We start from the raw sequence: 13,164 nt of genomic DNA, 5'->3' as shown, positions 1-13,164 counted from the left end.
CAGGAAAGGCTGTCATTGTTCTGATTTGTGTGGTGTACCAACAATTGAACCAACAGTATGAGCAGAAATATAGCAAACTAGGAGTTGATCATCCTGTATTACATGCACATCACTGTGATCAGTAAAATGAAATATATTAATAGTATACAAGAGGTACACAGGAATTCTCAAAGTCCTCCATTTTTTTCTAAATTATTCTGCATACTAATTAGTTTATGTATCTATTTTCCCTAGGTGTAATTTCCCTCAATGTAAGAACCTTATATATTGCATATATGAGTTTAGGAAATAACATTTAGTACTTAAGTAGTACATATCATATTGAAATGGTGTAAGACTGTGAAATTTACTATGGGTAAGTGATCCATTTCATGTCATTCCTTCCTGCAATCTGTAGCATTGCCTTCAGTTGTAGTTGTACAATAGAAAGGCTCCGTCGGTCTAATCGGCCCTGAAAATGCCATCGTTCATAGCAATGTATAGGGATAGGATATATCACGTATTTTAGCCTCATCAAGCGTGTTAATCTATGCATGATATGCACAAGCATAGGCATTGTGATGGGGTTAGCAGCAAAGCCCAGGACACGGAGACGAGTACAACGAACTAGGGCAGGGATAAGAACAGAGATTGCAGAATCATTTATAAGACAATGACTTATCTCTAGATGCTTAAGAGTACCAGAGAGATTTAACAGAAGAGTTTGAAAGGGTACAAAGTCATCCCAATTCATTGCGTTGTTACTAAGATTCAACATCTTTAGGTGGAAAACCTGAGGGCACTGGGCTAGAAATCTGAAGTCTCTGTACGATATATCACAGAATGACAGATACAAAAAATCCAGGTTAGGTGGCAGAACTCTGTAGGGAGAAAACAACAATAAAACTTCTGAAGAATGAGGATTGAATGATAAACACTATATTTTTATATCCAGAATAAACCACTTTTCTCATGCACTATAAATGGATATTAATAAGTTAATCTTTACTTTGTTTGCTTAATAGTTTCATGACTCTGGAGAAAATTTTTTAGGCAGTAACTTACTATGTAGTCCTGGCTCTCCTGGAACTCACTATGGAGATGATACTTCATTGAACTCAGAGAATCTGCCTGTCTTTGCTTCCCGAGTGCTGAGATTAAAATCCTGTGCCACCACACCTGACTGAAAGTTTTGTTTTCAACACTGAGATACAATTTCTTTTAATATTAAGAATGTGTAAAGGGTATTATAGTTGATTATTTCAAGAAATATTAAGAGAAAAACTAACACACTTGATACTTAAAATATTATCCATTGTAGATTTCAGTTCACGTTTTTAGTGGAAAGGGATCAGAAAGAGCAATCAACTGAAAATTACCTTTGGTCAGTCCCTAAATGCCATCCTCTACTTTTATGGCCTATACCTTGGTGACTACAAATTAGCAAAGTGATCTGACATTGTAAACCATTGGCATCAGTGCTATAGAAAAAAGTCTTCCACCATCTCAATTCCTCTTTCTTCTCATATCTAGAGGGCTAGTGGTTTTTGACATTCATATTTCTGCACTTATCTTTAAACTGCTGGCTCCCTAATTTTTGTAATTCCTCCTCCAGTTTCAAATTCGCAAAAGTGACAAAGTGGAAAACATAAAAGGTTTTGAGGAGTTTAGGAATACCCATGAATATTTTCTATGTTGTCCCAAGACTTATCCGGGAAACCCAGAAACCTGTCTGAAACTCTTACCTGAGCACGCTGTCCAGATGGTTTTTGAGACGGAATGAAGACAAGTTGAGTTCCTTAAGGTTTTCCATACGTTGCAAATGACTAAGGAAATTTTTAAAGACTTTCCCACTCAGAGATCTAAAAGTGACTTTAAACAGACTAAGGCTCTTTAGGTGGCTCATCTGAGAAAGAACGTTGGTGATATCACTCAGTGAACCCTTATCAACTAACAGCTGATTAACACAGTTGAGATCAAAAATTCTCAGGGTGCATTTGCAGTCACCCAATTTGTCAACTTGCAAATCTCGACAGCATATGTGCAAAGCACCGAAACTCTCCCTAATTTTCCTCGTAAGCAACATCAAAAATTCCCTTTCCATTAAAGAGCCATCCAGGGAAAGATCCATTAGTAATTCTATAGGTCTGGGTAAATGAATTGAGGACTCTAAATCTGTCAAACGATGCTGTCCTTCCATTTTCGTGACAGAGTTTTCAGAGTAAGTACAAGCGTGAAAACAGAAAGGTGGATTGATTCTGACTTCAGGGCATGTGATCCTACAGTCAATGTCTTGTCTTAAATCTAGGATCCTCAGTTTAGGTTTCCTGTAGGGGTAAGAGGAGATAGAACATCTGAGAAATAGCAAACGGTAATGAAAAGCAATAGGATCAACGATGACATATAGGAACAAATCCTTTTATCCATAGCTGGTACTCCTTGTACTAAGTACCAACAAGTATTTGCCATGAAAATTCACCCCCCTCTTCTCCCATCCTTTGTACACCTTAAATACCCTCCAGTCTTAAAGCTCCTGTCTTTCTCTTAAGTAACACCCATTACATAAACCCATCAATAGAATCCTCAATAACAGATTTCCTAAGGAATATTGAAGACATCAGTCTTTAATGTGTTTCCAAGTTTTAGCTGAGTCTTACAAATAAAACTTCTGCATTCACTAGTTACTCGTTCTAAGACCTCCTTTGTCTTACCATATCTCTATTATACAGTCTTACCGAGACTTATTCTTTGCAGGATATAGTGGAAGATTCTCAATCATGGCTTTCAGGAGTTCACGATGAGGTTCCAGTACAGTTAATGTCCCAAGATGGAGACAGTAAAAGGGCCAGACTTTCACCATATCACCCAATATATTCTTATGCCCACCCTTGAAGGCAGCAATGAACAATGGAATAAAAAGATCTCTTGGAATATACTCCAGAGCTTGGATTGCTGCAGACTCATGTCTCAGCGAACACTGTATAGCAAGATCCATCAGAGTTTTGGGGTTCTTTGCATCCATTTTTGTGAACCTGCATCAGGAGGAGAAACATTTAGAAGTTCTGGGAAAACACATAGGGTCTTCTTAGCAACCCGTGCTAGTAAAGAAGAAATGATAAAAAAGAAATCAATCAGCCACCACCAGCTACTTCTACTATAGACACAAAATAGAAATAGACTTCTGAGTTTATAACTGTATGTGTTTATGTGTGTGTTACTACTCTCTCCCCCATGTATACATAGTCATACTGTATTTTGTTAAATGTCATCAAAATGGGTAGTAAGTAAGCAGAAAACAATTTTGGTCACTTATCTATATGAATGCCAGTATTTTCCCTCCCCTCAGTAGTAGATAAGCTATGATGAAGAAAAAGATAAATCTACAAAGTGGTACAATGGTAAATATTAAAACATCAAATTAATTGTGATTAAAGAGAAAAAGAATGACAATCTAGCCCTTGATTTTTCTCACTCCCATCACTATATTTGTGGCAGATGAAGACACCAAACGTCTACAAGATACACATAAAGGAAGATGGTTAAGAACTTAAAGTTGATCATAAAACATTTAGAAACATTAGTCATAAATTAATCCTAAAGATGAAGAAAACATAAAATCAAAATAAGGCAGTACAGTTTGGGGCAAAGACTTCAAAACTGTTCAACTCAAAGCTGTATGTTGTCTCACACGTGGAAATTAAAAATTAAATAGTCAATCTGATCATGGAATAATGACTTCAAAAGTCTAGGATAGGTGGCAGGGGTTGGGGTGACAAAACACAGTTAGATATAATTCCTGTAACCTGGAGGTTGGTATGGACATATTACAATGAGTCTTAGTAATATGATTTATGAGTATGTGTTACAAAAAAGCATATCAAATGTATATCAAATAAACAATATGGAGGGTTTAAGACTGCAGTCTTTGAAACACACAGACTCTGAGAAAATAAATTGATGTGGATAGGAGAAACATTCAAGAAAATTTGTTAATGATGGAAAAAGACAAAATGCGGGGAGGGGATTAAGAATCCTGTAACACATAAAAGAGTCAGAAAGTTCCTAAAATTTTCCTTCTACTGCCAGAATGACAACAAATCCTCTGAAATGCCTACATAGCACTGATAAAAAGAAAACAGTATGATAAATTGGATTGTAAAACAATGTAGTATCATATGAATACACAAAATAAGGAAAATTTTGAAGCAAAAACTTTAAAACCATCAGAAACAAATTAACTGTTGCTTATCACCTACCTAATATGGTACTTTGCTACAGCATCTTGTACACTTTTCATGGCATTGAATTTTGATAAAATACCTTGATGACTAAGATTTAAAAAGTGTTACACTTTCTTGAGGCTTCTGGGATTTCAATCTCAGGGACATGGCTAAGGGTCTTAAAAAGGTGGTCTTTTGTTGTAGCTCAAAGTGCAAGAGAGGGCAAGTGATTCCTTTTGGTGAAGAACTTTCTTATGTGTGAAGAAAAAGTCAGTCTACAAAGGAAGGCACTGGGCAGTCTCATGTAACAAAGTAGCTGATTTCACACACTGTTACAAATGTTAGTCAAATGTATTCAAGAATTTTCTATTTAATGTTAGAGAAATGTATTCAAGAATTTGCTTTTTGCACTCTATTACCAGGTCACATGGTGTAGGAGGGTCTTCTATTTCTTATTTTCATTGATTAAATAAAGAAATCTGCCTTGGCATTTGATAGGGCAGCCCTTAGATGGGCGTGGCAGACAACAGAATTGTGGGAGGAAAAAGACAGTCTGGCAGACACCATGGCTCTCCTCTTTGAGAAGAACACTGGTTAGACTCATGCCGGTAAGCCACAGTTAAGTGGCAAAACACATTAATGGAGATGGGTAAAACGAATATGTAGTAGTTAGCCAATAAGAGGTTAGAACAAATGGGCCAGGCAGCAATTTAATTAATACAGATCTCTGTGTGATTATTTCAGGTATAAACTAGCCTGGTGGTGGGGACAGGGCCTGCCGCACCTCTTTACAACAGAGTGGCTGCCCAATGTGGTCTACTAACTCCATGTAAAACCTGAGAGTGCTTAAAAAGGAGAGAGAGAGAGTTTAACACAACTTTTTGTTGTTTGTGGGTGGCATGCTACAGAAAGAATTTCTGACTCAGCAGCCTTACAAAAAAAAAAAGCCACACCATTTTAAAACGCAGCTTCCTGGGCCCTATTGCCCATGCAATCTCCAGCTATGGAGCATTTCTGGGTCCGGATATTTCTGTGCCCACTCAGGGTTGAGAGGAAACTGGTTGAGACCATGCCTGTGACTCAGCACTACCTGCCTGGGCAGGCAGCGGGATCAGTTTTACTAGGTGTGCATAACCAGGGGAGCATGGTGGATTCCTGCCACCATACACAGAGATGTTTTCAGGCTGCGCAGTGGTCTGCAGGGCAGAATAGGCTCTAACTCAAATAAAAAGCTCATTCTCAGAGTTAAAGTGTTGAGTGTGGCTCCTACATAAAGGCAGAAGGGAAAAAGCCGCACAGTTTTAAAACACTGGCTTTTTGGGCTATGCTCCTACCTCAACCTCTGTTTCTCGTGGGAGACAGAGAATTTGGATGGGCTTTTGTGAGTAAAGTGCTACGACTTACTTGATGGCAATGTGGACTGCTGTGTACCTGGAACTGTGCGCTGCTCAGGGGCACCAAATGGCTCTGAGGCAGGAGTGTCTCCTGCCATGCTGAACTGTGTTGATCTCAGGTAGAAAACAGTTGTAATTATCATAATAACAGTACAGTTAAGGTTTAGACTGGGCAGGAAACAGGTGGTACCGTATTACCCCTACATGGTGCAACTTAAGTTTTTAAGAAGTGCTTAGCATTTTAAGAAGTGCTCTTGGATAGTAAAGAATTACAGATTCACAATAGGACAGATTCAGACATAAAAGACCTCTAAATGGGTCATAGTGTTAGATAGACATACGTAGGCTTGGGAGAGAAAAGAAAAATAGTATTAAAATGTCATGAAGTAAAGTTAATGCTTTAGAAAAAGGGTAAAGTCTTTAAAGAGACAGAATAAAGTGATAAGAGTAAAAGTAAGCCACATAAAAATGGAAAATTCACAGACAATCTGGATTTTTTGCATTATTGTGTTTTCTTTGAATTTTTTGACTGTAAAGGAGCTAAGTACAGAGAGACATTTCATTATACGGGCTGCCAAGCTAAACCAGAATGGATACCATAAGGGTATTATGACTTCAAAATTTGGGTCTAAGGACATGATGCTTTGGAAAAGAGGTTCTTCTTTTGTTTTCACAGAGGATGAGACCCTGTGGATTGCTTCTATCCCAATATGGCATGACAGACCACGCCCTTCCTGAAAGGTCATTGTGAACTACTTCAGAAAATTACTTCACCCAACTGCTGACTGAGATGAACCTGACACACAGGTTATATCATGAAAGACCTGATTAACAGCGCCCCCATACAGCATGAAGCAGTTTGGAGAGAAATAACTGCACCCATATTCCCAAATGTTGTTTATAAATGTTCTTTTACATTTAAAGTGGGATATGATATAGATATGAATAATTTTCATTGAAATGAATCTTGGTTTACTGATACTAATTTAAGGTCAATCTTATTATATGTATATGTATTTCTGCTCTTGATTAAGGTATTGTGATTGTGTAGTTCATTTAAAAATGTAACATATAATTAGTAAATATAGGTTGTTAATGGATAATCATCAATAATAGTCAAGCTTGTAGTCATGTTAATTAGATTTTCTAGATATATAGAGGTATATTTTAGTTAAATAGGCATTCTTCATATCTTTCAAAGACTACAGAATATGGCATTTTAAATGTTTTAATAACTTAGGGCTTTTCATGACAATAAGACACATCTGCTCCTGGCAGCACCAGCTACTTCAAGAGGAGGATGGGCATTGAAGAGGCTCCTTATAGAATTTGCTAGCCATTTGGGCAAGAAACTGCTCTTGCCTGGACTTTTGCATAAACTGAACACAAAGAACCCACAGAGAGAGGACTACTGAACTTGCCTAAAGGTGAGATGATCTTTTGGGGTTCCTGATTCATGAGAGGGTCTGCAAGACATTCTGCAGGATACAAAAGAAAGTGACTGAACTGTCTTTGAAATTTCCTGCTTCATGGGAAAGTCTGCTGGATACTATGGGCCTGAAGGCCAAAGATGGATGCCCCAACAGTACAAAAGAACTTTGGGTGACTGTCCAGGCAGTGAGATGTCTCTGTCATTTCTAGAGTTTTGGAAGTTGCTTACTTCTCATTTACTTTGGTAATGTTATATCCTTCTGGAGTCTTTGATGGAGTTGAAGAATGCTTAGTTATAGTTATAGTTTTCCTTTGTTATGATAAAAGATAAACTAGATATAAATATAACTAATTTTTGCTTTATAACTGTTTTGTTATATGTAATTTTACTATGTTAAAGTTAAAGCCTCTCTTTTTTGTTTAAACAGAAAAAGGGGAAATGATGTAGGAGGGTCTTCTGTCTATGTCTTACTTTCATTGGTTAAATAAAGAAAATTGCCTTGGCTTTTGATAGGGCAGCCCTTAGATGGGCATGGTAGACAGAACAGAATTCTGGGAGGAAGACAGTGCGGCAGACATCATGGCTCTCCTCTCTGAGATGGATGCTGATTAGACTCATGCTGGTAAGCCACAGTCAAGTGGCAATACAGATTATAAGAAATGGGTTAGATCAATATGTGATAGTTAAACAATAAGGGGATAGAAATAATGGACCAGGCAGTAATTTAATTAATACAATTTGGTGTGGTCATTTCCGGTATAAACTAGCCGGGTGGTGGGGACACAGACCGCCACTCTCATTACAACAGAGTGGTGCCTGTTCCTAAGAATATCTGTAAATATTCAGGGACTTTTGTTCAAAATTCAATTGTGGATGTGCCTGATATGATTGAATAAGGATTCCAGATGCCATTTTAAGGCTTTTGGAACAATGCTATTTAAATTCGACTTTTCCCTGACAAACTCAAAATTAAAAAAACATTTAAGATGTTCTCCCTAAGTTGATGTTTAAATGTAATTCAATTTCAAAAATATCTACATTTTACTGAGTTAGACGGCCTGATGGTAAAGTTCATATATGAAAGAATACACAGGAATAGCTAAGAAGAGAGAAGGAAGCCACTTGAGAAGGGACTCCTGATACCAAGAAAATGAAAACTTTCTAGGGAATGTCTGTAATTACAATATCTTGTCAGAAGAGACAAATAAGGCAGAAGAAATGGCTCAGTGGTTAAGAGCATTGCCTGCTCTTCCAAATGTCCTGAGTTCAATTCCTGGCAAACACATGATGGCTCACAACCATCTGTAATGAGGTCTGGTGCCCTATTCTCTCCTGCAGGCATACACACAGATAGAATATTGTATATATAATAAATAGATATTTTAAAAAATAAAAAAGAGACAAATAGCTGAATAAAATAGGTGAGAACACTCCAGAAGATAAGGCAGAAAGATTATAAGTGCCACTGAGGATGGAATACTCCAAGGAAACAAGGCCTTCTAGACACAACAGGAATGATGCCCTTATAAACTCACAGAGACTGTGGCAACATGTGCACGGCCTGCATAAGTGGACGCAAGCCTCCATACCTAATTAAAAAGTTATCTATCTCTGATTAATAATACTCATAAAGAAAAAATAGTTTTCTCCATGATGAGTCTCACTGGATATGAAACCAGATTTAAGAGCAAGATCTATGCCTGGCACTAACTAGTTAACACAAAATGTTAACTATTTGGAGGGTTTCTGCCAAATAAGGTATCATATGGGTAATTTTTTAAATCTTATATGTCTTTTGCTTTTAAATTATGGTTTCAGTGTTGTGGGATATTCTTTTTGAACATTGTGAAAATTTGTCTTTACCAAGGCAACTTCTGTTTGGTTTTAAAAAAAACTGAATGGCCAATAGCAAGACAGGACTTCCAGGCAATGATAGGAACTCTTGGAAGAAAGTCATAATTTACTAATGAGCAGAGTAGACTTATAGTATGGAGGAGAGGTAACGAGCCATGTGGCAGAATGAGTATTAATATTAATGGGTTAAGTTTTGAGAGCTAGTTGAGAACAAGCCTAAGCCAAGGCCAAGTATTCATAGTTAATAGGAAATCAACATGTCATTATTTTGTCACTGGCAGTCCAAAGATATTATGACTACACTTCAGATTTTGTTCTGACGGGTTTTCTCGGTGTGTGAATGTGTGTTTTTCTTGTGTTTTTTTTCTGCTTTTCTTTTTTTCTGTTTATCTGTTTGTACTGACCTATTCTGGTTTTCTTTTATTCTATCTTAGTTTATATTATTTTGTTAATCTTGTTTGTTTTCTAATGAGAGCAAGAGATAGAAAGGGTAAAGATTTGGGGGAATGGAGAGGAATGGGGACTTTGGGGGAGAGGAAATGATAATCAGAATATATTGTATTAAAATGTATTTTCAGTAAAGAAAGAACTGCTGTTAAATAAAAGAATAGAAATGTGCACTCTATGCTCTCTCTCTCTCTCTCTCATGTAAGAATGTGATATAAAAAACATATTACCTATCCTTTGTGCAAAATAAATGTAAGTGCTATTAGAGCAGAAAGTGAAGAATATACTATTCCTTCAGTGAAGGATATGAAAGAAATGGGAAAGGAGAAAAAGGTGGGAATGTGTAGTACTTTTTAAAAAGACAGTTTTATTCTGGGTTATGTGAATGACAGTAATATTTCCCATACCAACAATATAAATACATTTAGAGTTCTATACCAGCATCTGTTGTGGAATATTAGTTAAAGAGATGTTTATGCTGTGGAATATTTGTTTAATTATACAAAGATGTGTTGCATTTGTTTAACTCTGTAAAGGTATGTTACTTTGCCTGCTTAACACACACATTTGGCCTAATAAAGATGTGAACAGTCAATAGCTAGCCAGAGAAGAATAGGCCGGCCTGGCATGCAGAGAGAATAAATAGGAGGAGAGAAGAGAAAGAAGGGAAAAAAGGAGTAGAAGGGACACAGGGGCCAGCCACCAAGCTATACAAGCTGTGGTGTTAAGAAGTAAATAAAAATATAGAGAATAGAGAATGATAAAATACCCTTGAGGCAAAATGTAGACAGGATAATTTAAGTTAAGAAAAGCTGGCTAGAAACATGGTAAACTAAGGCCAGGAACTCACAAGTAAGAATGAGTCTCTGTATATAGAATAGCCACGTCCCAAAAGTTCTAGCGCCAGTTCTGGATGAAGGTGTGAGGAATGAGGAAAAGTCACTTCCAAATATAATGTGTCTCTGATAAAATGATGGACTCCCTACCTCAAAGGTCAGCCCAAACTTCTCACTAGCATTAATTCATTCTGGGAAATTTGGGGACTGTGATTCTGCTATTGGCACTAGTCAATGTGAGAGAAAAATATTTTTTCCTTTTTAGTGTCTGAGGGATAGCCAGCCAGGTGCAATCTCGAGAGCGGCCGACATTTAAGACAAAGCTACTCTGGTGAATAAGAACTAGAGAGAGGCTCCCACACCAGATTTATGGGGAGACACCTGTAGAAGGCAGTGAAGGGTTGGGTGAATGACAGGCAAGGACGCACTGAAAAAGACAGGCAGCAGCTCCTCAGGAACTGAAGGCCCCACCACTCTGAGCTCACACCACTTGCATGTTAATGAGAAATCTCTGCCACCTTGTGAGGACACTGATGATCCCATGCGTGAGGTTGGGGAACAGTCCTACATCTGAAGTCACTTACCTTCTGGTTCAGAGCTGGTGAAACTGAGAATCCTGAGTTTCAGGTCCACGAAGGCCTTAGGTTGTAGCAGCCTCTTCCCTCTCACAGATGATCTACTGTTGGGTGAGAAGTGAGTGCGCTAAGACAAAAATCCCAACACACACCTCAGGGCTCTATTTCCTTCTCCTGTCCTCTTCATTCACTTATTATTATTTCTACTTTTAAAATAGAACATTTTATTATTTGGAAAGTTCACAATGCATAAAATGTATTCTATTAATATCTGACCCCAGTACTGCCCACATATCCTCCTGGATCAATTCCCCCCTCTAAATGCCTCCCCACCTTATGTGCTCTTTTTCACAGACATTGGGTATGATTCGTTCTACTTTTGCCCAAACTGAGTTTTAACTTAATAATCTACTGTACATTATTACTGTGAGTATCTGCTGCATAGCTGTTGGGGACAGTAGTTGACTTTAACACTTTCTGTGCATCCGTCTATATATAGTTTAGCTATTACAGTGGTTTCTTTTCTTCTTTCTTTTTGGGACTTGATACTGAGCCTTCCACAGAGGGCTATACACTATGAAAAGATAAACCTGAAGGTGTCACATACCCATCCAACGTGATACAGAAGTCACAACAAAAAATTATAAGAAATATGAAAAAGCCAGGCAAATGAATATATCTCCTCAATGCCATATCAAAAAAATGCAGAAGTACTTACAATGCTGAACACATAGTCTAAATGTATACTTGAGAAAAAAAGTATGGTTTGAAACTGAACAAACCAGGGGTGGGAGGAGTCAGTAAACATAAGTACTTCATGGTTTTTGCTTCCAGATTTCTGTCTTAAATTCTTACCCTGACTTCCCTGGATAATGGACATATAAGAGGAAAAGTTAAATAAAACCTTTCCTCCCCAACTTGTTTTCAGTTATGGTGTTATCACAGAAACAAGAAAGCAAACTGGAGCAAGAATGTATAGACTATTACATTCAATAGCTACAGGATACGTATCTTCTCAGCAGTCCATGGGATATTCTGTGATACAGATAATAATGTAAGTCACTGGGCAAGTAAACACTATTTAAAAGTAAAAATAACGTTTTCTATCTTATCAGATCCTAAAGCAGTAAAATTATAAATCACTATCAAGGGAAATGACAGAAATGAAACAATCCAAATAAAATTAAACATTATACCATAATGGTCTATGGGTAAAGGAAGCAATCAGGAATTACTGAAATATGGTTTGGTAAGTCTAAGAAACACCTCAAGGAATAGAAGCTATTGCCATTGTGCTCAGCTGCCTAAGAGAACTTGAAGCTAGGACACTACTGTGAAAGTCACCACACATTTCAGGCCTAGGACTTGGAGGAACTGGGCTGGAAACAGCCCTCAAGTCTCATCCATAAGGACTAGGTCTTACAATTTTCAATGTGCTATGCCAGCTGCTAACAGAGAAAGGCAATCAATAATCATATGTAGCTTTGAGCCCATTGTCTTAGTTGTTTTTCTATTGCTGTGAAGAGACACCATGACCAAGGAAAATATGAAAAAGTAACATTTAATTAGGGGTTTGCTTACAGTTTCAGAGGCTTAGTCCATGAAAATCAAGGTGAGGAGTAAGGTGACTGACTGGCAGGCAGGTCTGGCGATGGGGCAGTAGCTGAGAGCTTACTTCCTCATCTGCAAGCAGGAGGAAGAGAGAAAGTGAGACTGGGCCTGGAACTGGCTTTTGAAATGTCAAAACCCACTGCCCAGTAACAGGGTTTCTCAAACAAGGCCACAATCCCTAATCCTTCCTAAATAGTTCACCAACTAGGAATCAAACATTCAAATACTTGAGCCTATGGGAGCCATCCTCGTTCAAACTACTCCATCCTACTCCCTGGTCCGCATAAGTCTGGAGTCCTATCTTAATGCAAAATGCACTCAGTCCAACTTCAAATGTCCCCACAGTCTTTCAGTCTCCAGACTGTTTACAATTCCAGAGCTTAAAGTTTCTTGTGAGACTCAGGGTAATCTCTTAACTGTAAGCCCTGTAAAATCAAAATAAAAAATCAAATTACATACTCCTAACATTGAATGACACAAAAATTATATTACTATTCCAAAAGAGAGGAGGAAAGGGTCCATAGTGAATAAATACTGGAGCAAAGCAAGACTGAAACACAGCAGGGAAATTCTGTATCTCTATGATTGATGTTAAAGCGATTATTTGGTGAATCTTCATATCTCCCACTCCTCCTAGTGTTGTTGACTACATCATCAGTTTTCTTTAACAATGGAGCAAGATTCCACAACCCCTTTACACCTGTATCTTCCTTGAAAACAGACAGAACCACGGGACTTAAGGAACCAAGTTATTATGTTTACCTGGATTAAAACCTGGTCCCATCCACTACTTACATTTACATGAGCTTTGACATG

General features: G+C 37.7%; 1 protein-coding gene across 1 annotated transcript; it reads right to left on the bottom strand.

Moving 5' to 3' along the window:
• Positions 1-349: 349 nt before the first annotated feature.
• LOC142840291 (melanoma antigen preferentially expressed in tumors-like) lies at positions 350-3,001 on the bottom strand. Its single transcript, XM_075956880.1, has 3 exons — positions 2,715-3,001; positions 1,725-2,306; positions 350-860 (listed from the first exon to the last, which is right to left on the bottom strand). Exons 1-3 carry the CDS (start codon positions 2,999-3,001, stop codon positions 350-352), a joined length of 1,380 nt encoding a protein of 459 aa, XP_075812995.1.
• Positions 3,002-13,164: the final 10,163 nt, after the last annotated feature.

This window comes from Microtus pennsylvanicus, chromosome X, assembly GCF_037038515.1.
Source record: "Microtus pennsylvanicus isolate mMicPen1 chromosome X, mMicPen1.hap1, whole genome shotgun sequence".
NCBI lineage: Eukaryota > Metazoa > Chordata > Mammalia > Rodentia > Cricetidae > Microtus > Microtus pennsylvanicus.
The sequence above is the reverse complement of the archived record's forward strand: the minus strand, read 5'-3'. Positions and strand labels throughout refer to the sequence as shown.

Excerpts from the sequence above, each read along its gene's own strand:
- LOC142840291 (XM_075956880.1), bottom strand. The coding sequence starts at position 3,001 with ATGGATGCAAAGAACCCCAAAACTCTGATGGATCTTGCTATACAGTGT. Across the intron at positions 2,307-2,714 it reads CCTGCAAAGAATAAGTCTCG|GAAACCTAAACTGAGGATCC; the intron begins GTAAGACTGTAT and ends TTACCCCTACAG. Across the intron at positions 861-1,724 it reads CATCTGGACAGCGTGCTCAG|AGTTCTGCCACCTAACCTGG; the intron begins GTAAGAGTTTCA and ends TTCTCCCTACAG.